This window comes from Phoenix dactylifera, chromosome 13 (genome assembly GCF_009389715.1).
Source record: "Phoenix dactylifera cultivar Barhee BC4 chromosome 13, palm_55x_up_171113_PBpolish2nd_filt_p, whole genome shotgun sequence".
NCBI classification, from domain to species: Eukaryota; Viridiplantae; Streptophyta; class Magnoliopsida; order Arecales; family Arecaceae; genus Phoenix; species Phoenix dactylifera.
In genome coordinates, this window is record NC_052404.1 from 10967475 (window position 1) to 10990074 (window position 22600).

The 22600-nt window shown below is 37.0% G+C and overlaps 1 protein-coding gene across 1 annotated transcript; it reads left to right on the forward strand.

Moving 5' to 3' along the window:
• The first annotated feature begins 819 nt into the window (after positions 1-819).
• LOC103706620 (beta-hexosaminidase 1) lies at positions 820-20883 on the forward strand. Its single transcript, XM_039133069.1, has 15 exons — positions 820-1226; positions 1313-1396; positions 2853-2888; positions 4623-4734; positions 4863-4933; positions 5070-5200; positions 10060-10076; positions 10303-10351; positions 11363-11463; positions 12722-12781; positions 16148-16181; positions 18504-18602; positions 18723-18782; positions 18929-19179; positions 20312-20883. Exons 1-15 carry the CDS (start codon positions 879-881, stop codon positions 20485-20487), a joined length of 1629 nt encoding a protein of 542 aa, XP_038988997.1. The 5' UTR covers positions 820-878; the 3' UTR covers positions 20488-20883.
• Positions 20884-22600: the final 1717 nt, after the last annotated feature.

Below are 22600 nucleotides of genomic sequence, written 5' to 3' on the forward strand. Positions count from 1 at the left end.
TTTAGAAATAAAATAAAAATATTATTTTTTCGGCTGATTGGAAAATAATTTATCTATTTTCTTGTTGGGTAAGATTTTTTTTTCTATTTTATTGATAAACGCTAGCCACGGAAAATAACTTATTCATCTAAATAAGTTTGAGAGCAGGGACAGCAAATTTGACCAACTTTCTATGGTGGTTGATAAGTTATTGTTAGCATATAAATAATAAATTGCATAATTGCATTTCTAAATATCATTTACAAACTTCTCCATATTTTTGGGTTCGAAGGCAACCATGCCAGCCTACATTGAAACAAATCAGAATCATGAGACTTTCCAGTAGCTAACATGACTCCTTAGCTAAGCACAACATATTTAAAAGCTTCTCAACTATTTCATTGTTTCTGGCCAATTTGGATAAGAAGAAAAAAAGAAAAACTTGAATCTAATTACTGTTTAAAGAAATGACAAATCTTTCCCAGCCTTTTCTTTCTCCTGTTTTTGTTTTGGCCGTGTCCTCGTAGATTGCTTCCGCTTCTTGTTTCGACTTAGAGAGGAGAAGAACTACCAGTCTCACAAGACCATCACATCGGACACCAAGTATGAAGTCATATAAATATTCCGTCGGTTACACCTAATACGTTACTCCTCCCCCACCAACCACTATAGAAGAGAAGAAACGGACGCATACAGCGAGGCAGGCCCCACCGACGCAGGTGTCAGTACGCCAGCCATCGTCCGATCCCCGAGCCGAAACGATCATAACCTCTCCTCGTGCCAGCTGTCACCCCAGTCCCCTCCTCCAGTTCGTAATCCCACTATAAAAACCGCCCTCATCGGAGATCTTTCTCTCCGCCGGCACTCCTTGCCCCGGAGCCTCTTTCTTCCCCAAATCGATGAACTCCCTCCCCGTCCTTCTTCTTCTTCTTCTTTTGCTCTCCCTTTTCCTTCTCTCGTCTCCCTCCCATAGGTTTCGCAACTCCACCGCTGCTCTCGACGACTCCACCGTCTACATCTGGCCTCTCCCCAAAGAATTCCGCCATGGCGACCGGACCTTGGCCGTCGACCCCGACCTGGCTCTCCGACTCGAAGGACCCGGGGGGAACAACTCCACCATCTTGAAGGAGGCGTTCGAGAGGTATAAGGATTTGATCTTTAAGCCGTGGGCCAGATCCGTCCGGCGGTGGTCGGGGGTGTACGACGTCAGCGAGCTGACTGTGTTCGTCTCGTCCGATAACGAAACGGTGGGAGCATTCGGTTTTTAGGGTTTCTCGATTCGTTTGCTTATGGTTCTTCGGGTTCTGACGTGATGTGATCCGCTGGCGAGCAGCTTCAATTAGGCGTGGACGAGAGTTACACCCTCTACGTGGGTGGCGAAGGGCGCCTTTCGATCTTTCGAGGAGCTACGATCGAGGTATGGAAGATAGTTGTTGATGTTGTTTCTTGAAAAGAATTCGACATCTGGATCACGTTCTTGATTTGATGCGTCGTTATACTCCTTTCCTGTCCCAGTAATCTTATCTGGATCACGTTCATCTTAGTGGGATTCGAACCGTTTGTTGACTCGTTTAAGATTTGCTCCCTATAATTCTTTGGCCTATGGCTTACGATCTTGAATCGATGCGTCTATGTACTCTGTCTTTAATAAGATAGTTTGATTCATTTAAACAGTTTCCTGAGTCGTTAAGATTTCTGATCTAATTTGGAACCTAACGTTCTTTTATTTGCAACCAGTAATTGCTTTGACTCTGGACTATGTACTTGATTTGATGCACCGATGTAATTCGTTTTTCATTTGATGATGTGATGGATTCATAGAGTTTCCTGAGACTCTAAGATTTGGAATCTTTGTTAGAAGCACATATTCTTTTAGTGCGAATTGTCAGTGTCTTCAAGCAGAACTGTTGGTGAAGCGGGTGCCCTGTAGCTGACCATGAAATGATTAGATAAAGGTTGCTTTTTTTGTATATTGATCATGGCAAATAATAAGAGCAGAGGCAGATTTTTTCCCCAAGATTGGAGTAGTGAAAGTAGGCAATCTTACACATGATGTTGGAAATATCTAAAATAAGACAAACACCAGTGGTCCAAACTAATCCTTACAAGCTCCAAACAATAATGTTTTTTGAGTTCTATTATGAATAATTTCCACTTTATTGGTTTGAACAACTGACAGCTTCTTTTCATATCTCCTGACAAACGACAAAATATGCAAGTACAGAATCATTTATGTGATATATCTTGTAACTAACACATTATATTGCTATTTGACAATTGATTATTATTCTGATTATTTCTTAAGTTCAATCAATTTTATGTAGAAGTTAGGGAAACCATCCCTGTTTGGTAAAAAGTTGCTATCTGTAAGATGTAATCTGAACATAAAGTAAGCTCTTTGTTTGATTAAGTTGCCTATCATCATGATCTAAAAATAGCTGTCTACTAAAAAACAAATCATTTTTTCCTATACGTATCGTATTATCTTGTAAGAATAAGTGTTACTTTTTGAGAAAAGTAAGAGTAAATGTTAATTGTTATTTTATTGTTATATTCAATGATTGAATCTTTGATCATATCTGCTGTCACTTAAAGTCTGTTCGCGTGTCAAGCCTATTTACAAAACATTTAATCAGAAAACTATAATTTGTTTTATAATTTATCTTCTGAAATTCATAATCGATGGGAATAAAAAATAAGAATGTTACTCCTATTGTTTCCTATTTTGTAATGAACTTCACTGTTCATCTCTCAAATCTTACCTTTTTCACTATTGATTTAACAACACTTTGTTCTTTATGTACACAATCTGCATATGTCCCTCAGATGCGTTAATATGGGTTAATGTCTCTTGAATATTTCTTTTGTTGCAGGCCAATACTATTTATGGGGCTATGCGTGGGTTAGAGGTATGCATGAACACTGATGTTTATAGAACTTTTGCTGTATGAGTTTCACATTGAATCATTTTCCAGGGGTGCGAATGAGCTGAAGCCAAGTGTAAAGCTGCTTGGACTTGGCTTGATATATAAAAAGGCTGCTTGAGCTTGAGCCTAGCTCAACAAAATCTGTTCAAGCTTGGTTCATAAAAGACCGAAGTGGAGCTTTTAACAAGTCGAGCTGAGCTTTCCTTTATTTTTGCAAGCCACTTATGTTCAGGGTCAGCTTGTTTATGCGCCAATTTTTGAAATTTGTTTGAGCCTGGCTTATCTTCTAACTGAGCTGAGCAGAAGCAAGCCATTATCAAGCCACACCTGAGCTGCTCATGGATGGCTTGGACTGTTTGCCGCCCTATTCTACACCTTATAGAATTTGTACTGTACAGCCATGGATAAAACTTACTACTCATATTTTTAATGTGGTATTATTCTATAGCAGCTTCACGTGCATTTACTTGATTCTGTTTTGTGCCATCCTTGGCCAGACCTGCATCCCACAATCCATAGAACATGTTCTCATGTGCATGACCAAGATCCTTCTCATCTATATCTTCCAAGTGCCCTCTCCACCTTCCAAAAACCATCCCTATGCACTAACAATGTTATTCCAGAATCCAATCTTTGGTGACTTATATATGGAAATCATTGCTCTTGCAGCTCTTTTTCATTGATTCATATGTTAAAAGCTTTCAATCACTATGAAACAGATAGGATCATAGGACCCATTTTGAAGTCCTTCTCATGCCTCTTCTCTTCATGCTACAAATCTTGGGCTATTTTTATTAATCATCCCATCGATATTACATGTGCCATATTGTCATACCATGTCATCATGCAACCAATTGGTTCTATTATAACCCAAGATTCACTTATTCGGCCAGCAAAGTTTAACTATATGACGGCTTTAGGGTTTTCTTAAATGTTCCAGAAAATTTGGATCCTTTTTTTCGTAGTAATATTTAAATTTGTGACCCTCTGTTATTCTAGTCATCATACTCTACTACTAACATGCCAAGGACTCAAATATTTCCAATGTTCTTCATGTGGTTGCCAAAGGGTAATCTGGAAGTTGCCAGAAATGGTTGTGCGGCAAGGAACATCTTGGAACCTGTAATTGATGACAAGTTTTCTGATGTTAACCAATGTGCATGACTGCTATTGCACGAAAGAAGTTCTAACTATATGTAATACACACATATGCCCGTATTTGTATATGTGCATATACAATATATATTGATAAAATCATGGTATGCCGTACTGGCCCAAACCGAATAGTACGGGGCGTACCATACTAGGTCAACATCGGTATCCGGTATGGATGGCGTACCGAGATGGCGAACCTTAGATAAAATAATACTAAATGTTGGTGGTGGGTAAGTGTAGAGGTTAAATGCTAATGCAACTGTTGGATTCTTCCTGTTGTGCATGTATTCTGTTTGGAAATTTTTCATTATCACCAGTTCAAAGTTGGATATATGCGCATACATGTGCGCATACACACAGAGCATGCATATCCATAGGAATACTGTTCTCAGAGCTCCTAATGAGTGTCTACCTTTTTTTTCCTCTTTGAAACTGCTATTTCTGTATGCCAAATAACGGTCAGTTTTGGTAGCTTATTTTCGATGCACTACATTGTGCAACTTGTTGCACTACATACAAATGCTTGAAAATTCCTTTCTGACTGAACTTCATTGTTTCCAGACATTCAGCCAATTGTGTATACTTAATTATGAAACTAAAACTGTAGAAGTGTACAAGGCCCCATGGTACATTCAAGATGAACCACGGTTTGCTTTTCGCGGGCTTCTTCTTGGTAAGAAAATGATTGTGCTGTGCATCACACAAATTTACTTTGTTTTTTTCTGCTTCTTTTTTTTTTAGTGTTTCGAATGTTAAAAGTACATGACTCTCCATTTTGTGTGTATTTGTACTCATTTACAGATACCTCGCGGCATTACCTACCACTAAGTGTGATCAAGCAAGTGATTGACTCTATGTCGTATGCTAAAATGGTAAGAAGTATTCCTTTTGTAAAGTCAGAGTGGTCAACTCCACCATTTTTTTCTTCTCATTCCTTCTTTCCTTTTTCCGTCTCACATTTCATGACTTTTTTTTCCATCTACTGATATTGTGAATGGCATTCAGTAGAATGTTCTTCACTGGCACATCATAGACGAACAATCCTTTCCTTTGGAGGTACCTTCATTTCCAGATTTGTGGAAAGGTTCATACACAAAGTGGGAGAGATATACTGTTGAGGATGCATATGAAGTTGTTGAGTATGTCATTTGTCATCTTCTTCACATTTTTCTCAGTATGGAGGTTTATGCTCTTTTGGGGTTCTATACTTTAAAAGCTCTCATTGTGTGCTGCTAACTTGACTATCTGCTTAAACATTCTAAATATTTTCATCCTTAAAAGCACAGTATTCAGAAAACTTGTAATATTCTAGTCAGAAGTATGTTAAGAATTTCAAATATTCTTAAATTTGTTATTTCTTCTGTTGAGTGTTATTTCTGTGAAATTTTTACTAATTTAGTTTTGATAAGTACTCTTTCTACATTGAGTTTTTTTATAAGATTGTGGACAATTGCTTCAGTTGTTAATGATGATTCTTCTTATAAATTAAATTAACATATGATGTTTTTAAATCCTGTGAGTTATCTTCATTGTTTTTTTAAAACAATGGGTTATCCATTGTTATTGTAAAACTCTTCAGAAATTGCATGTGGAGCACCCAGCTATCTAGGAACTGTTTTATGTCGGGCAACAAATTTATGACCTTATCAGACTATTTTTTTGGGCCCATTTCCTATTTTTGAGGCACTATGTGAACCATGGAATGCCGTACCAGCCGGTACGGGCCGGTACGTACCGGTCCGGCCGTGGACCGGTACCGGAATGGATAAAAAACCGGTATTTTTCGGTTTTTTATCCGAATCGGCCGGTACGGGTGCGTACCGGCCGGTTCGGGCCCGTACCGGCCGGTTCGGAGCCCGTACTGGCCGGTACCGGCCTCGTACCGGTGCGAACCGGCCGGTTCGCACCGGTACGATTTTTTTTTTTTTTTAAGAACCACAGCGCCGCGCGCTGTAGTTTTTGAAACCACCGCGTACCGGCCGGTACGGGACCGGTACCAGCCGGTACGTACCGGACCGGACCGGTACCGTACCGGTCCGGCCGGCCACCGGTACGCCGACCGGTACCGGTACGGCGGACCTTGATGTGAACATTATTAAACAAAAGCATAAACAAGGCTAATTCTTTTGGCTTGAGCCTTGAGGTTGACTGTGAAATCTAGTTCACAATTGTTTCTCTTTTTCTAGGTCCAAAAAAATGGGTAGTTTCCCATGTCAGGTCTAACTATCTGAGTCTCTTTTGTTCTCTAATAGCACAAACCTTCCAGAATCCCATTTCAACTTGTATTTAGTGTTCCTCATTGGGTTGTTATTGTTGTACAATGAACAAGTCTATATGTATGTGAAAGTCGTGAAGCTGACACATATAGCTGAAAGAGTTACACTACAGATGTGTTTTGTTGGAACTGACATCCTGAAATTAGGGTTTCAGCAAAAGTTGCTATTTCTGTGTTCTTGGTTTTTGGGAAGTCAGGGCCTAAGTGCAGAGCTCAAGCCTTTGACTTTCCAAAAAGTGCTGATCTGTTTTTCATTGGTGATGGGCTAAAGTCAGCCTAGAAATATGAATATTTACATATTCGGGCAGTTGCGATGAAATATACCCTATGGGTATGATGCCACTAGAACTGAAAATACATACTATTATGTACATATCATGCATGTGTACACTCATAGGAAAAAATAATGTAATGGATATTTTTACTAAACTTTTTAATATATTGTGACATTCATATTATGATGAACTACCTCGAACATCCCTTATCTCCAATTGAAATGATTTTTTTATGAGAAAATTGAATCAACCATGTGGTGAATAGTAGATGCGCTGAGGAAGAGAGAAGAAAAGAGGAGGTAGCATAGCAACAATGGTATGAGTGTTACCAGATAAGTAGTGTACGATGTGTCAAGGTTTTGAACTCGGCCATCTAAGTGGGTCACAAATACCAAGATGGTCTGAGATACTGGGTAGAAGGAGGCTTTGGCCAAAAAGGGAAGGCCAAGATATCCTAGGATCTCGGTAGGTATTTTAGAATTTCAGAATCAAAATCTTAACAGGTAAGGTATGTTAGAAATTTTGATTTAGGGAAAAAAACCGTGGGGCTGAAATAACTCACTCTGAACATCTTTTAATGGATTACGTGGTACAATTGGGTCAAATAAACCTTTACAGAATAAATATTCAGCGACTTGTGAACCATTGAGTATTGTCTTATTCAATGTTTGGTTGGTTACTGTTTTGCCTACAAATGCAATGCAGGCATTAAGTGCTATTTTAAGAAATTAATTTGAATGTTGAGTAATAATCACTTGGATGTGATAAAATCTTGATTCAGAAATATTGGCTGAAATTTTGATGGCATATCAACATATCAATTTGATATACCGGGATATTTCAGTTTATCTAAGACAAGATATTGATAATACCATGTTGATGGTTGGCCGACATTGGTATAAATTGACATCCCTGAGATCTTGGCCAATATGGAAACCTTGCTAGATGCTGACAAGCTACAATGATTCCTAAGCGTGAATTGCGGAAGGAGGGGTATGAGTGCTAGGATTAGCTGATAAATTAAAGTGATAAAGGTGCAAATTAAATCTCATGATACGGAGGTGTACTAGTTTCCTTGTGGAATAGTATGCCTCAAGTACCATTATAAGTCTTGATGCTCGGGATGAGTTGTCTCCCTATCACCCCAAGACCGGCTTTTCCACTGGACTTCAAGGATGAAGTGGATATTGAAGCACCGGTTGGGTATTAAAGCCCCTAATAAGCCATCAGGACCAGTAGCGTTCCTCCTTATGAAGCTGCCATGCACCATCTCTCCTCTTTCTCTTTCTCTGGTATATCTCTTTTTTTCTCTCTCCCTCCTGAGCTACTGTTGAAATCCCCACCTTGGCTTCGAGGTGAGAGGCAATGGCGAAGTTACCAAAAAACCATCATGAATGCTGCGAGCCGACGTGTTGGAGGCCCCTGCTCCTACTCCAACTGTAGGCTTCTTCCCCTTCTCTAGCATGATTCATCCCTTTTCTGCTGTATTTCAGTGATTGGGTCCCTGTCTCGATCCTGTTTCCATGTTGGAATGACATAATACCGATGGCATCATCCCATTTCGGCGATATTTGAATCCATGGTGCAAATGATGGTGAAGAAGGAAGTCCATAATTGGTTGAGATGATACTAAAAGAGAAGCTATATAGAACCAAAATGGCAACCGATGAAGTGATTAAAGCCATTTGATATATGCTGGAGTACTAGGTTTCACAATGGCATAGAGCATCAACCTAGAAACCTTTTGTGTGGAGATCTTGTGGATTAATGGCCCTTGACAATATAAAATGGTAACTTTCTTCAGGAAAAGGAAAGAAAGAAAGACAAATGTAACATGGCAAGTGCGAATTAAATAGAGCACTTCAAAGTGGCATGATGAACTGGCTAAAAAAGTTGACCAGCAACCAAATGGCTAATTGTCGAAGTCAACTGATAACAATGTGGAATGTCTCAGGACAGCAATATGGTTATGTAGTAAGATGATACCAGCATACAAGCAGACGATGCTCATGAAAGATGAGCCACCATTAAATACTAAACACAGGATGAAGCATAGCTGAATCCTTAGGTAATGCTGAAAGAAGAAGAGCGACCAGCAGTCATCCTGCTCAACAAAGCAGGTATCAGAGTCACTGTTTGTGCATATCAAACTATCAAGACTTTGATGGCAGGCCTGGAGACAATCATAGTGCATAGGATCGAAGTCAAATATGCCAGATATAAATAGTTTAGTATGTAATTTATTATGTCGGGCAAGTTGAGCCCAATAAACAACATAATCTGCGAAGATCCAAGCAACAACAACCAGTTTCATAATTAACACAAAGATAAAGCTATATAGAGTCAAACCAATATTTTGGACATAGCACCAACATCAGTAGCATCCAGGAAGGTTCCGAGAAAGACCACTCTACAGTGAAGAAGGCAAAAAAACGTTAATGAATGCAATTAATTCTGGAAATAGTGGGTTTACAGGGATCATGATAATACATTATGGCCCAAGGTTTGGTGGAAAATGCTTAAATGATAAAAACCCTAAAAGTGGCCCAGTCAAAAATAAGACAGAAATGATATGTTTAGATTCTGATCAAGGATTAAGATGGCATTTGAGATGGACAAAGTTAGAAGATAGAAGGAATCCTGAGAAATCTTAGTGAAAGAAAATTGTCTAGTATTGATCTTAATCTTCTGGTTTATGTTACATCCTCACAAGGAATAAGAATATGATAAGTTTAAAGATGTATTTTACAAGACTCACAGAATTTAAATACACAGAGAAACATGGATCATGGAAAACATGGGACAGTTGGTTGCTCAGGTCCAAAGGACCATGATGATTGCACTGAGAGGTTGCCTGTTCCATGTCTTCCATGGTTGGTTGCATTTTTCCAGATGTGATGAGAATTTCCACGGAAGTTGGTGTAGTAGTCCAAACCTTGACATATTGTATTACTCCAATAAGAAGGAAAAGATGTCACATTTATGTCACCTTTGTATAGTGCTCTGAAATCAGTTTTTATTAATAAGAGCTAATCAGGATTGTAGAAATCGCTTTATCTTTGACGTGGTTATATTTTGTACCAAGGTTTGCCATCTCAGTACCATGCTCGTGCAATGTTGGTACACTCGATACGTGGTCAGTTCGGCGTACTAAGACTCGGCATGCTCCCTGTACTAAGTCTTGGTTCAGACCATGTTTTGAACCCTACTCTGTTAATATATTTACTCTTTTATGAAGCACATCCTTCTACATTTTCTATGTTTTGATGTTTCACATACAAGTTATCTTTATTAATGAAAATTCTTAGTATTCATATTTGAGTTTGCACTTCTTTCATATGCTAGTTTTTTGCTTAAGATCTTTCTTTGACTTATCATTATTTACTTATTTGTTGGCCTAATATTTGCATTTTCTCTGATTTTTGCATGGATATCTTGTGGTGAACAGCTTTGCCAAGAAACGAGGTATCAAGATCTCTTTTTTGTTTACTTCAATCTCATATTTTGTAACCGTAAACTACAACTCTTGTCCTATGAGATACAAGTATATATTGCATAGATCAGTAGGTCGTATGGCATAGATCATCATTTTCCTAATTATTATTTGATGCATATGGGGATTGTTACTGCCTGTCACTTAAGAAGTGATGAGATATCAATTACTCTAGCTGCTTTAATTGTTTTCTTTCAGGTATCCACATCATGGCAGAAATTGACGTCCCTGGGCATGCAGAATCATGGTAACAATACTTTAACAACTTCTGATGTATGATTATGTTTTTTTTAATGCTTTATGATCCTAAAGAGACAACAGCAAGACCAAAACAGTTTTCAGGCTGGAATGTTGAAAAGAGAGGTACTGCGACTTTACTGTATGACAAAAGCTGTGGCTGTTAAGAGTGACAATCCACACCAACCCCCCCTCTCCCACGGGCCAAACCAAGCTTCTTTCTCTCTCCCCTGTTGTCTTCTCCACCGTCCCAAACTTTTGTCTTTGATATCTTTAATACTAGTTTTGTTTGTTGGGTCTCTGGAAGCAAGTTTTTGTCTTCCATTGTTGAACAAGTGAATTTGATCATTCAATGTCTAATGTGGTTATGAGGTGTTTGAGTCTAAAACTTGCCAATGCCCTCTCCTCCACCCTCCACCCTCTCTCTGGACCTGATCTTGACACTTTGATTTGGCACCAAATATTTGGTGGTCAACTTTGGGCGTGAGATGGTCTTACCATGAGACATAAAAGGCCAGCTGGCAGGTACAAGGGCACCAACTTTGCCTTTAAGGTACAAGTTGTAAGTCCAAAAGCCAAATATAATCTCAATTCCATGTTGTTTGTAAATTGAAGTGTATAGTTTTTTTATCTATACCAAATATGAATGATATGGGCAAACATATGCTTACAAATATGCTGTAGTTTCATGAACAATGAACTGTTTCAGGCATATTTGGTGAAAAAATGGGTAGCTTTCACAATAATAAACTTTTTAAGTAAATGGCTCTAACATAATTAATTAAAAAGAATAATTTATTCATGAAAAAAAGAATGTATTAGTTAAAATTCTGGGGTTTAATTATCCACCTTTTTTCTGCAGAAATTTGGATCTACCCTTATATATGGATTCTATGAGTATGAAAGATGTTCATATGATCTTGCTAGATTTAAGGCTTCAATTTTCTGTCATATGACTATTACTGCTCCATCTGTAGAGCTGTACTCGTTATTTTGTGAACATATTTGATGTTTTGCACAGGGGTGTTGGTTACCCTAACCTTTGGCCTTCTTGTAACTGTACCGAGCCCCTGGATGTCGCAAAAAATTTCACATTTGAAGTGATTTCTGGAATCCTGACTGGTCAGTTTTCTTTCTTTCTTTTTTTCTTTTTGAAAAAAGGCATAACAGTACAGTTTGACTAGCATATTAATCTAGTGCATTTTATCATTTTTCATATTACTAGTCTACTTTACAACACTCTAGCATCTTGTGGTTAAAATAAATCGCTTCAAAAAGTTCCAAACAGTGACAGCCACTGCAAAAACTTGAAGCAAATAAGAAAATGTCATTGGAATCTAATCCTCTCTTCCTTGATGCAGTAAGATGCAGTTTTCTATGAACATTTCCCAATTATAGTTCCTCTATATACTTCTTAATCAACTAAGTAATCCTCTAAATTACAACAGTTTTAACTTTAACTTGAATATATTTATTTAAATCAAAATTTGCTTAATCTAAAATGATGCTCGAGGAGAAGGAAGTTGGATGGGTTGCATAATAATGCATTTGTTAGTAACAAATGCATCAGTATGCAATTACAATGAATGAATGCCCTCTCATGAGCAGTAAGTGAAGTTGGATGGGTCATCTATAAGAGCATTATACACGACTAACCAATCTTGCAACTACTGTATGTTTTGGAAAATTCTATGTGGATTTAAAATAATTGTTGTACAGTAATTCTGTTAGAAAATGCTGAACAAGTCCATTCTTCCGATGCAAAATCGTGTCATATTTAAATTCCAAACAAAACTAGATGAAAGAACTACACAAGGACCTGATAGTACCCCAAGCTAATGAGGATGAGTTATTATTAACCTTGATCAATGATCTTGCTTGAGCAAACTCCATTTGGCCCTGAGCTGGAAATGGTCCATAACATGGCTCTACGTTCGCAGGGTGCCTGGCTGAAATTCATGAACTATGACTATATAATTAATGACATTGGTGTAGAAACCTCTGTTAACTAACCAGTTGACCCTAAAAGCTTAAGGGTCAACAATGTATATTAGGCTTAATAACATTACCATATAGCAGTCTCATATATCAGCTATAACCTTCCATTGATTTTAATGCTGGAGTCAGTCCATAGCAACATTTACTCATTTAGATATCATAACAGATCTGTATTCAGGTCTAGACCAACCGAAACATCTATATATCACATAATTTGAAGGAATAGAGCTAGACTGGACATACCTGGAACTCACTGTATTTTGGTCTGGTTCCTCAGAAGCTTAGTGATTATCTTTTGGGAAAGCCCTGCATTTGACAGCATAAAAATTTTAGTTTTGCTATGAACTATTATATAAGATCTTGACCCGATATTCTTTTGCAGACATGAGAAAAATTTTTCCATTTGGCCTGTTTCACCTGGGAGGGGATGAAGTAAATACAGGTTAGTTGGTCACTCTTACTGACAGTTCGACACAAACTGATGTGCATTACCTTTTTGCTTGTGAGAAGGTTTTTACTGTTGTTCTTTTTGTGAGATGACTGCTTTGGTTAAATAAACTTAATCATAGTTAAAGACCTGTAACTTTATATTCAGTCATGCAAATTTAGCATTTCTTTCAATGGCATGAGCAAGCTATTCTAGCAAAGGCTTAACATCTTGAAATGTGATTACAAAGAGTGATGCTGTTGTTACTCTATCTTTGCTGCTATAACATGGAAACTCTGTTTTAAATCAAAATTAATGTAAAACTGTTGTGGATATCTACATTGGGTTATGGTTGAGTACAATGAGTTGAGGAACATGATGTAACTGTTCCACTTTCCTTGACAAACATGATTTACATACCAACATGCCAACACATCTTATATCTGGAACAGAGGGCAAAGCCGTGGAAAAAATTCTAGACACTTAATCTTACATCAAGTATGATGAACATCGATACTCTAGCAGAAGTTAAAAAATATTTGTGATAGGTAACCTATAGATGGGAACTAATTTTTGACCATTAGTGTTTCTTTAAATGAATAGCACCAGTAAACAATTTTGTCCTCTGGATTTCATAAAAAAGTGACAAGTTACCCCATGCAATTTCTGAAATATTTAATATACTGAAATGACTTATTATCATGTACTTTTACTCTAAAAAAAGACAACATGTACTTTTTGTTTAAACTTAGTATTGGTTTTATCTTTGCTTCTTGTTTCTGCCTAAAATGTGTTGCTGAATGTATCGGTAAAGCATGAAAAGTTATTCATTCTCAAGGAATATTTGTTTTGGTTTCCTTTTGAACGCTTCTATTGCCCACACATAAATAGGAACAAGAATACACCATCATCATAACTTACAGACCTGCTTATAATCTTGAATAAAACACAAGTTCTACATGTTCAGATGTGAGTGAACTTCCTCCCCTCCCTCCCTCCGTCCATCCACCCCCCCTCTCTCTCCTCCCCCCCCACTTCTGTCTTTCTGTCCCTCTCTCTCTCTCTTTCCGCATGTGGATGGATGTTGTTTGTGTGTCTGTGCGCTTGCAATTGTGAAGTTTCTGTGTGCATACATGTGGCATCAAAAGGGGGCATGCTACTTGAGAAACTTACAACCATTGTTGAGCATCAAAAGGGATCCAAGAGTTGAGCGGAAGCCAGTAGTATAAACTACATATCCTAGCTGAAGGTAGAGGAAGAGGAGATAGAAGTGGACACCCTGCCCTAAGAAGTCAGGAGTGGGTACAAAGCATGGAATACTAGAAATTTAATTGGAAAATGGATAAATTTTATGTTGCACATAACTTAATATGGCACAAGAAATGAGTACAGGAGCATACAGGGTTGATTCAAGAACGGGTTCAAAGACTATAGTTTAGCAATCCTTGTTTTGAAGCTCCAACTTAAACAACACATGAGATGTGTAGGTAGGTGTATGCCTATATGTTTGCGTACAATAAATGCACATAAATAAACATATTTTTATCTATTTATATGTCTGCCTGGGTGTCATCTAGGATTTAATCTTTTAAATGATGTTTTATAGTTCTAAAGGTCAACTGGGAAGTGTTAAGATCTTTGATTAGCCAGGTTGTATTTTCTCTCTTCCATTTATTTGTTTACTTATTAGACAAGGTTTAGGTGCCAGATGACCAGATAAGAATGGTATAGGTTGATGGGTTAAGTGCTGCTTTTGTTCCTTTATAATGTAGAGTCCTACTAGAACTTTAATTGGTCAGATTGTGCATTTTGGATTATCGAATATGGGGTTATGATCAAGGTTTCAAGTATTGGTGAGACAACGGGGCATCCTATCATCCTGAGTGCTGGGACAGAATAGGTTGGGAAATGGACCAAGACAGGTAATCCACTGTTTTGGGTGTCGGTACGTGGGGCATCCCATTTGATAGAAAACTAGGACGACCCCATCCCACGGTATTCAAAACCTTGGTTATGATTCTATTGAGGGGCATGTTTTTGACTTATTTTTGAAGATAGAAATTTACTGCAAAGTTTGGTCTGGCTATTTAGATCTATTCAACCAATCCCTCCATCTATGTTCCTCCTGCTTTCCTTACTGCCCTTGTTCTTCTTATCTACTGACACTTTGCAGAAGAGATCAAATTTTTTGAGCAAAAATGATCACATTCAAATCTATATTCTTCTCCTTTTTCTAATAGTTTACTGCCACGACTTTCTGAACTACTAGATTTTTCTTTATGCAAATCATGATTTTGATCTGACTTAAAATCCCAAGTATCTACTTGGCACTGAACCAATAAAAAATTCTAATGCTTCTTATCCCAAGCTCTAACCCTAATGATCTGATCATCCCTTGCAAGCATATTTCAGTTCTGCTAACCTGCCCTGTGCTATATAAATGAAACTAGCTCATTGAGCCTGATTATCATATTACAGGTTATTCCTTGCAGGGGACTCAAATAAACCCTTTGCTTTGCTCCCATGCCACATATTTCAATAGAAATCCCAGGACAGCATATCTTATTTTCCTATGCTCAGTAAGTTAGAATTTAATGCAGATATGTCCACCTACTCTCCTTGTTAATATTGCCTTTAGAAAGAAGGAAAAACTTTAACATGTTTAGGTAGTTAGGGTTGATTTGTGATATATGAAAGGGTTATTACAAGGATTGAGTGAAGGATATAATTAATTAACTGGATAGAATGTTAAGTATTTGGTCTATATAATTAGAATAGATTGTTCTCTTCTCATCTTTGACTTAGCCTTGTTAGATTATCTCTTAGGGTTGGATTGATGGAGAGATACCATTATAAGTCTTACCAAAAGCAATGCAGAAGACAGATTAGCATGGAACAAAAAATTAAGAGTTTTGATTATATGGGTAAAGCTACATTTCTTTAATTTCCAGGTTTCCCACTACTTTTTTTGGTGGCGAGACACCATCAACACCTTATGTGCAATGTGAACCACAAAAATATTATTTCAGAAGAAACACAAGACCTCTCTTGTTTATGTCTGCAATTCTTTAATGTAACTTTGCACTATATCAACCTTTCTTTCTGTAAAATATGTACTTTGAAAACCTCTCTTTTGGAGATGTTTTTGAAGGGACTGGATCTAAATTTTGGTTTCAAACTTTTTATTTCCTGCTCTATCTTGAGCTAAAACTAAAATGCTGCTAATTTTCATCTGGATAATATATATATGTTCGGTAGACATCGGCATATTAGTTATACAAATACTGCTGAAAATTGCTAATCTGACTTGCATATTGGTAATATCCCTGATCTCTGTAATTGAAATCCTGGCACCTTATTAAATTGTTCAATGCTTGGCAGATTGCTGGTATTCAACCCCCCACGTGAAGCAGTGGTATGAGATTCTTTCATACATATTAATTTAGATTTTTTTTGCTTTCTGTTATTGTTACTGCCAGAACATGCAACTTGAACAATACTAAATTTAAAGTTTGTAAACATGTATGGATTTATGAAATCTTCAGTCATTTGTTATGTTACATGAGAAGTTTGTCCTTTGCAGTAGCCAATGTAGTGCCAAATCATACTAGAAGGGTTTATAATGTAGCTATATTCAGTTGAATCTATGTGTTAAGTTTTATCATTTGCTATATCATTTGTGTCTGTACTCGGTCTTTATAGCCACAAGTTTGCTTTGGCGAGCACTACTTTGGATGTTTTATAATCTGTCTTTTATCAATTGATAGAATTTGATTGGCATAAAGTTTGATAGTATCAAGAAATGACTAGATGTTGATTTATATAGCATACTTTCCAAAAAATTTATTTATTTTCTATAAATTCGCTTACAGATAAGAAACTATACTTTCCATCTACTTTCTTAAATTAATTGACCCATTTAGTCACACAAATAGCCAAAAATCAAGTCTCCTGGTGATTTTACAGTAATTTTGTTTATTATGACACTAATTAAAAAATTTGTGAAGGAACATTCATTGTGTATTCCTTAATATTTCAAGCCCGATATGAATATTCTAATGGCCTTCCATTCATTGGTTCAATCAGTAGAATTATATGTTGTAAGAGCCACTTAAAACGACCTTCTATTCTATAAGATTAAATGTTCATACTAATTATTATTATTTGATAATTGCCTGCAAATGATCTTGTATATGTGCCTTTCCGTGCATCAATTAGTAGCCAAAATCATTGTAATCAGTTAAGCAACTATATCTTAACATCAAAATTCTTGGTTGACATTAAACTTTTTACTTTTTAGTACCTTGGAGTAGACCGGGAAACTCATTTAAAGTTATGCAGGATAAGGGTCAACAGGTACCTCCAAAAGATCAAAGATCCTTTAACAAACTTGTGGTAATTAACTCGGTTTTTATTTTGGTGCATGGTTCCTCAAGTGCACCTCTTTTAAATATTTCTGCCGGTTAGTCCAAGATAATTCCTGGTCTTGTTACTAAGATGTTCTCAAACTACAGAATTCAACATATTTTACATGAATCCAAGATTATTAAGCACTTGTAAGGATAATGGCCTTATCAAGAGCTGAAAGCCCAAAAATTCCTGCATCATGGTCAATGCAGCGATGATATCAAAGAATGGGTACTTATTTGATGAAGATTGAATGATTAGTTTGGTAGGAAAAAATGAGTGAAGCATTATGTCAGTTAATAGTGCTACATAACAATAGAGCATCTTATGCATGAAATGCAGAAGCAAAAATGCAATTACCAATAAAATCTTAAATCACTAAGCAACCAAGTATATAGTAAAGAGGTACATACAATTGCAAATGGAAGATATAATTTAATTGAGAAATCTGTTAGCTAAAGTTTATTGTTTATTTATGGTAAAGAAGTGATTTGACTATAAAGAGAAGGAATTTGCCCTTCATTTCCATTATTTTAAGTCTCTTAAATTGTAAGAAATCAAAAAAACAAGGATTTTCACGGAAATGCTTAAGTACCTCCTTGGTTTCACTAGCTTGGGTTTCATAGAACCTCCAGAAAGGCTTTATTAGAGTTACAGTGTTTCTCCTCTGATGCTACTGAGTTCCAGCTTTTCTAATTGTTTTAACTGTTTTTGTAACTAGAGATGTTGATTTTGTTTTTTTTAGCTATTAAAACCTTTAGTTTATGTCAAAATTTGCCATACCAATTGGTACAGTACCGACCGGTAAGACTATGCCACATTTTTTCTGGTACTTTATTTGTACTGACCAGTATGGTACCGACCGGTAAGATTATGCCACGTTTTTTCTGTTAACTTTATTTGTATCCCAACGTCTAGCAAAAAGAGGTCAGCTTCAAGAGATAATAACTATAGTAGAAAGATGTAGAGTTATATGTGCATAAAACGCAAAATTGCTGCTATGGTAACCCCTCCCCTCCTCCCTCCTGATGGAATTTTGAGTTCCAGAACCATTTCCATGGCTGCAACCACGCTAGCTATTTTCTCTTTTATGATCTGTGAAGAGGATTGCTCTTAATTAGTAACCATCAGTCTAACAATCCAAACTTCAAATACATTGTTCGATTTAGGATATGACCATTTACAGTCAAATAATTAATGTGTTGCCTATGTGACTTCCATGTCTTCTTCCTGAGAAAAGGGTTCGACTTGTGGTTTTTGTCATTTTGAGCATTTTATTTCAGAAGCATAATTGATGGCTTTTCCATGAATCTGTCCAATGTATGTGCAGGCTTCAGGAACACAACATGACTACAAAGGATGCTTATCAGTATTTTGTATTGAGGGCTCAAGAGATAGCAATTGATCTTGGTTGGATCCCGGTTAACTGGTGTGTTTATTTATCTATTCGATTATTTATTATCATAAATCATCATCATTTCCAGAGAGTTGAGAGAGAAAGGCCATGAAAATATGAACTTTCTAATGTACCCATTTCACATTTTCCCAGGGAAGAAACCTTCAACGCATTCAAGGAAAAGCTTGATCCTCAAACGGTTATACATAACTGGTATATTGTTAACTTTGTTATCCTTAATTCCTATTTAGCAATTGATGGGGCTTGTTTTTAAGTCTGACATCCCATTTCCTTCTGTTTGTTAGATACTCAATGCTTGGTTCTTCCATAAATGTTGATTGGGTGTTGATATCTTGCAGGTTGGGTCCTGGAGTCTGCCCTAAAGCTGTTGCAAAGGGTTTTAGATGTATTGTCAGCAACCAAGGTGTATGGTACCTTGATCATCTGGATATTCCATGGGAGGATTTCTATAATAGTGAACCATTGGATGGAATAAATAGTACACTGCAGCAAGAACTTGTACTTGGGGGAGAGGTTTGCATGTGGGGCGAGACAGCTGATACATCTGTTGTTCAACAAACAATATGGCCACGTGCTGCTGCAGCTGCAGGTATGCAAGAGATGAAAATAGTAATTTGTAATAAGAATGTCCATAGAAGTTACAGCTTATTTGTCATGATCCAATGTACTAAGAAGGCAGCTGCATCCTAGTCTTAGTTTATGGATCCATGCGGATAACTTTACTTGGCAGAAGTCTGGTATCATAATTCCTTAGTGTTTTTAACAATTATTCTTCTGGTAATTACTTTACCAGTTAATCTCCAGATATAAATAATCTAGTATTTGCTCTAAACTGAGTTTTTAACCTTTCTTCTAGATTATCAGTTAAATTAAGTTATTATATTGATGAAAACTAAAATTCATCGGACTACTAAATCTTCTGGTAATTAATTAACCTCAAACATAGATCATCTAAGATTCATTCTAAACTGAGATTTTAACATTTCTTACAGGTTATAGTTAATTATCATATCAATGAAAACTAAAATTCATTGGGCTATTAAAATCTTCTTAGCCAGGACTTCTAGAAAAGCATTAGATGCCTGCAAGTTGAAAAAAGATGCAGATTTGAAATTTTGATTTAAGCACTCATGCATCTTGAGGCTAATCTCTTGGATGCTCAAAATGGCTAACTAAATGCCATGCTACATAGGTCCATTTCTGTCTTTATTTTTTCAAGTAATGCGAGCAGGGTTAACTAGATTGAAGATTGAAAGGGGTTAAAATTGAATATGTTTGAATCTCTGTCTATCCATCTATGGAAGAATATTCCCTGTACCTTCCACCTTTATATATTTCCATTTAATAATATTTTGACATTGGCTAGTTCATTATCTTTTCCAATACAATAAGACATTAGATGACCTTTGAAAGATTTCCACAGCATAGGTTACCGCCTATGATCCTGTTGGTACTAACATGTTACATATATGGACTTGCATTGTCATGATTATGATCCTGCTAGTACCAGAAACTTCATCAACTTGAGACCATAATTATACATAGGGTGATGGTGCACTTTTTCCCATGTTTTCATCTCAGTGTATTTCGTTCTCCTTATATTTTGCATTGGCTGCTCATATTATCTTGCCGTAAGTCGATATCTTTTTCATTACCCTTGATTATTGGAGCCAGTAAGATGATTTTTACATTGTTGGCATGCCTATGAATGGCTACTGTAGAGCGCTTGTGGAGTCCATTAGATGCCACCTCCGCTGGAAACCTAAACTCGACTGTGCTGCCCCGGCTACATTACTTTAGATGTTTGCTGAATCATCGTGGAGTTGCAGCTGCCCCAGTCAACAATAGTCTTGCACGACAACCCCCAATAGGTCCCGGTTCATGCTTTGCTCAATAATCTGAGGTGCTGTACAGACATGCACAAAAGGCCCAATTGGGCCTAGTGTCGTGCATTAATCTTGAATCTGCTGTAAGGTATGGATGAAGAGTCTCTACTTAGTCCGTTATTTATGATTTCTGTAGGTGTATGGTTATTGATCTGCTGTTTATTGTCGTAATGTAATTCAATATACCAGACGTACGTCAATAAACATTACGGTTCCAAATAATTTTCCTATGATCTTGCTGCTGCTACTTTCATGTGAATTGACTAAATTTAGTATGCCGTATAGCTAAAAGTAATGCTTCACTGTACTTTGTTGAGCGATTCAAATCTGTCAGATTTATACTTTGTAAAACTATCACATTATTCCGTTTGGGTCGCATTATATGAAATACTTGGCCATTTTGCAAAGTCATTTTATCAGCCTTTTCCGCTCCCTCTGTCTATCTGTCTCTCGGTCTGTATATTTAGGCTCTTTGTTCATGCTGGGACTGAAAAGAAGTAGAAAATAAGGGTACAAGCAATCATGTCTCAACTTCTTGGATTAAAATATGAAAAAGTTTTTTATTTTATATCTCAAAGAATTTATTTTGTATCTTAACCAGCATTCTCTTGGAGCCTTAGAAATGATCCAACGTGGATGGGCTAAATTAGACAGTTATTTGGCTTGATGAGATTAAAATAACTTTGAGCCACTTGGTGGTTGTTTCCAGGTAGTGGGTTGTTTATATAATGCATGTACAATCGAGATTATCTGCTGCTGTTTTTATTTTGTAAGAGTGTTTTTTTTTTTTTTTCTGGGAGCTGTTTCAGGAAAATAAGAATTACTGCAATACAGTGTCATTCCAAGCGATGATGAAACAGTGAATATAATGAAATGGCTAGGAGAGAGAGATACTTGTGTTGTAAACATCAAGCAATCTCCTCAAATGTAATAAATTGCGTTTCATGAGAATTTATCTATATATCATATTAAAAAAGTACGTAAGATTTTTGTGTCTGCTAGTTTTGTTCATGATGAAAAGAACTATTTATTGACGATACTATGATTGGTTTCTTTTGGGGGTAATTTTTCATTATCTTTCATAAGTAAAACTTGATTAACACGGTTCTCCTATATGTTCTCATCTATAAAGTTCTTATCCTAACCCGATCACTATTTTCTTTATTAACCTAATCCTTTACAACAGCTATCTCTTGCTTTCTATAGCTTATTTTCGTCCTGCACGCGCTCTCGGTGCTTGCTTTCCGGTTCTTATGAGATCTGGCAAAGTCCGCTGCTCCTTATTGAAAAATAAATAAAATAAAAAAATTTATGTTTTCTCCCATGTGCAGACAGTGCAGGGTATGTGCCCATACAGTGGTGTGCTGATATAGAACAGATGCACGTGGCAGATGCAAAATGCTTGCTAAGGGGGCAATTATTGAAATGTATAATCTAATCAAATCACTGACTCGCTTGAACGCTGGACCCAGTTTTAACAGCGAATTAGCCCGGTAAACTAACAAATCCAATATGGAAAAGGTGGGTACGGCAATGAGATAATCTTAGAGATATCCAATCGGGCTTCCGTCTATATACATAGGTACAAGTATATATATACTACGGTCCACCCTGAACGGGGCCCAAGATCTGACGATCTTATTGCTTCCCAGAGCTAACTTTAAAATTTAAAACATATATATATATATATATATATATATATATATATATATAAATTAATATTGCTGGCAGTTGATTGGAAATAAGTTTGTTCTTACTTCGATTATATGCTTAGATTGATACATATATATATATATAATATGTATCATGAAGACGGGGGTGGAAGACGGGAATACTGGTGACATCCGTGTTCCCCGCTGCTCTTTTTTCACCTCTTTTCAGCTTTATGATCCGGACCTGTTAGCACGTGTCACTTAGGCAGCTGCGCACTAAATGAACTGGCCGTGCACGATAGACATGTCCGTACTGATACTTGATGTACAAAAAAAATCTCTGCAGCTGACTTACCGGTTTAATTGTTTGGCCATTATTATTTACTGAAATGTTATTTAGCCATCATTTGCGGCCGTTTGGGCGGCTCCACGAATCCGATGGTCCCTCCACTCGCTTCCTCCGGTTCGGTTA

Coding starts and splice junctions, on each gene's coding strand:
- LOC103706620 (XM_039133069.1), top strand. CDS start 879: ATGAACTCCCTCCCCGTCCTTCTTCTTCTTCTTCTTTTGCTCTCCCTT. Junction 4,735..4,862: donor TTTTCGCGGGCTTCTTCTTG/GTAAGAAAATGA, acceptor ACTCATTTACAG/ATACCTCGCGGCATTACCTA. Junction 4,934..5,069: donor CTATGTCGTATGCTAAAATG/GTAAGAAGTATT, acceptor GGCATTCAGTAG/AATGTTCTTCACTGGCACAT.